Raw genomic sequence first — 2,132 nt, 5'->3', positions numbered from 1 at the left:
CAATGATGTCCATATAAAACAAGTGAAACAGCGGGAGAGGCAATGTCAATGGGAAAAAAAATGAATTAGTAGGAATCACAAACAGACCCAAAAAACATCTGCAAATCTGCCCCATGTAAATAAGAATTCTACTAACCTAAGAACCCACCACTACTGGATCCATAGTTTAGACATCAGCAAAGAGAGCTACAGAAGGCCATGTAGCCATAGCTATGAGAGAGTGTCCCAAGAATACAGGTAGTTAAACAAAGTACTTTAGACAAATTAGTGCAGACACCCTTTCTGTTATTTTCTAAGTAACGGTTTTCTCAATGCAGCAATCACATCCTTGTTCCTGAGGCTGTATATCAGGGGGTTGAACATGGGAGTCACAATGGTGTAGAGCAGAGACAGCAGCTTGTCAGTTCCTGGAGAGTGAGTAGACTTCGGTCTCAAGTAGGTAACAGTAGCGGATCCAAAAAATAAAAACACCACAAGCAAATGAGAAGAACAAGTGGAGAAGGCTTTTGCCCTTCCAGTGGCAGTTGGCAACCTCAGAATGGTGGCAATGATTTTAGTATAAGAGGCAAGGATCAACATAAAAGGGAGGGCAGCAAAGAGGATAGCCACTAAGTAGACAGACAGCTCATTAATAGAAGTGTCTCCACAGGCCAGCTTGAGAATTGGAGGTAAGTCACAGAAGAAGTGGTTGATTTGGTTAGAACTGCAAAAATGAAGAGAGAATATCTGACAAGTTTGTCCTATTTGTACTGGGATACCGCCGAGCCAGGAGCCTGCCGCCAGCTGAGTGCATTTTGTTGGGTTCATGACCAAGGGATAGTGCAGGGGATTGCAGATGGCCACATAGCGGTCATAAGACATCACAGCCAGCAGGAAACATTCAGTGGCTCCCAGTATTAGGAAGAAGCATGTTTGTGTGGCACAGGCCAGTTTGGATATGTTTCTATTCTGAGTATCGATGTTGTACAGAATTCTAGGAAGAGTGACTGACACATAACAGATTTCCAAACAAGAAAAGTTTGCCAGGAAAAAATACATGGGCTTCTGTAGTGCTGGATCAATTCTAGTGATTACAATTATGAAGCTGTTTCCAATTAGGATAATTAAGTAAACTATGGAGAACATTCCAAAGAGAAACCCTTGGAGGTTGGGGAGGTCAGAGAATCCCAGAAGGATGAATTGTTTGACTGTGGAGCCATTGTCCTCTGCACTGATCTCTGCATTTTCCATGTTTGGAGATGACTCATTCAAAAGTGCAGATCATGTCACTGTCTTTGGTTTTCTTATATAGCACATAAGCTACATATATCACACTCCAAACTTCCTAATTTTCTAAAGAATACAAAGATATACACATGTATCTTATATGTTTTCTCAAATGCTGAGGAAGTATACTTCTAAACAACTACCATATATAAAGAAATTTTCAGTACTTTTGTTTGTATATTTGCAGTGTTATCATTTTGTGCTTTCTTGGATTATTATGCACACAGCTTTAATTGTTTTCTCAATACTTTAAGTGCAAAATTTTGGTTAATATTGTTAAGTAATGATTCATTTTTTTAAAATTATTGTTTTAATTTATTTCAATCTACTCCTCCATTTCTGTTCAGAAAAGTTATATCTCCCATGGGTATGATTCTTTCTTACTATTGACATCTCTGCCAAATATTTTGTTTTATAATTATTTTGAAATTAATTTCAGAAATTATAAATAATACATAAGTAAATATTCAAAAGGTTCTAAAAAGGTCCAGTGATAAAATATATTACTCTTTCAACTTTATTCCTCTTTTAGGTTTGCTATTTTGAAACAGGATAATTTAGTACAAATAGTCTAACTGTCCACCAAATATTATATGGAATTTAAAACAATTAAATGTCGTCTTTCCTTTCAGACTTTGAAAACCAATGTCCTAAATTTTATACAGATTTTAAAGTTTGTGTCCTTAAACTAGGAACTTAGTAATAAATATCAAAAGTTAATGTCATTCAATCTCAGGATGCTGAAGGATCAGAAGTTCTCCCGCGCTTTCCCATCTGCCCACATGTTCAGGAAAGTGTACCTAAGGGGTGTATCTCTCTATTCTGAATAAATGTCTATTGTATCAAAACTTCGTCCGTCAGATCTC

General features: G+C 37.0%; 1 protein-coding gene across 1 annotated transcript; it reads right to left on the bottom strand.

Annotated features, from left to right (window-relative positions):
- Positions 1 to 285: 285 nt before the first annotated feature.
- Positions 286 to 1,230, bottom strand: LOC121466543 (olfactory receptor 10AG1-like). The gene has a single exon (XM_041680296.1). The coding sequence runs from the start codon at positions 1,228 to 1,230 to the stop codon at positions 286 to 288; it is 945 nt and encodes a 314-aa protein (XP_041536230.1).
- Between the last annotated feature and the right edge of the window lie 902 nt (positions 1,231 to 2,132).

Source organism: Microtus oregoni, unplaced genomic scaffold (assembly GCF_018167655.1).
Source record: "Microtus oregoni isolate MIOR12 unplaced genomic scaffold, Mior012 000033F_ref0000390, whole genome shotgun sequence".
In the NCBI taxonomy this organism is placed as follows: Eukaryota; Metazoa; Chordata; class Mammalia; order Rodentia; family Cricetidae; genus Microtus; species Microtus oregoni.
Note: the sequence above shows the minus strand (reverse complement) of the source record. Positions and strands in the feature narration are given on the sequence as shown.

Coding starts and splice junctions, on each gene's coding strand:
- LOC121466543 (XM_041680296.1), bottom strand. CDS start 1,230: ATGGAAAATGCAGAGATCAGTGCAGAGGACAATGGCTCCACAGTCAAA.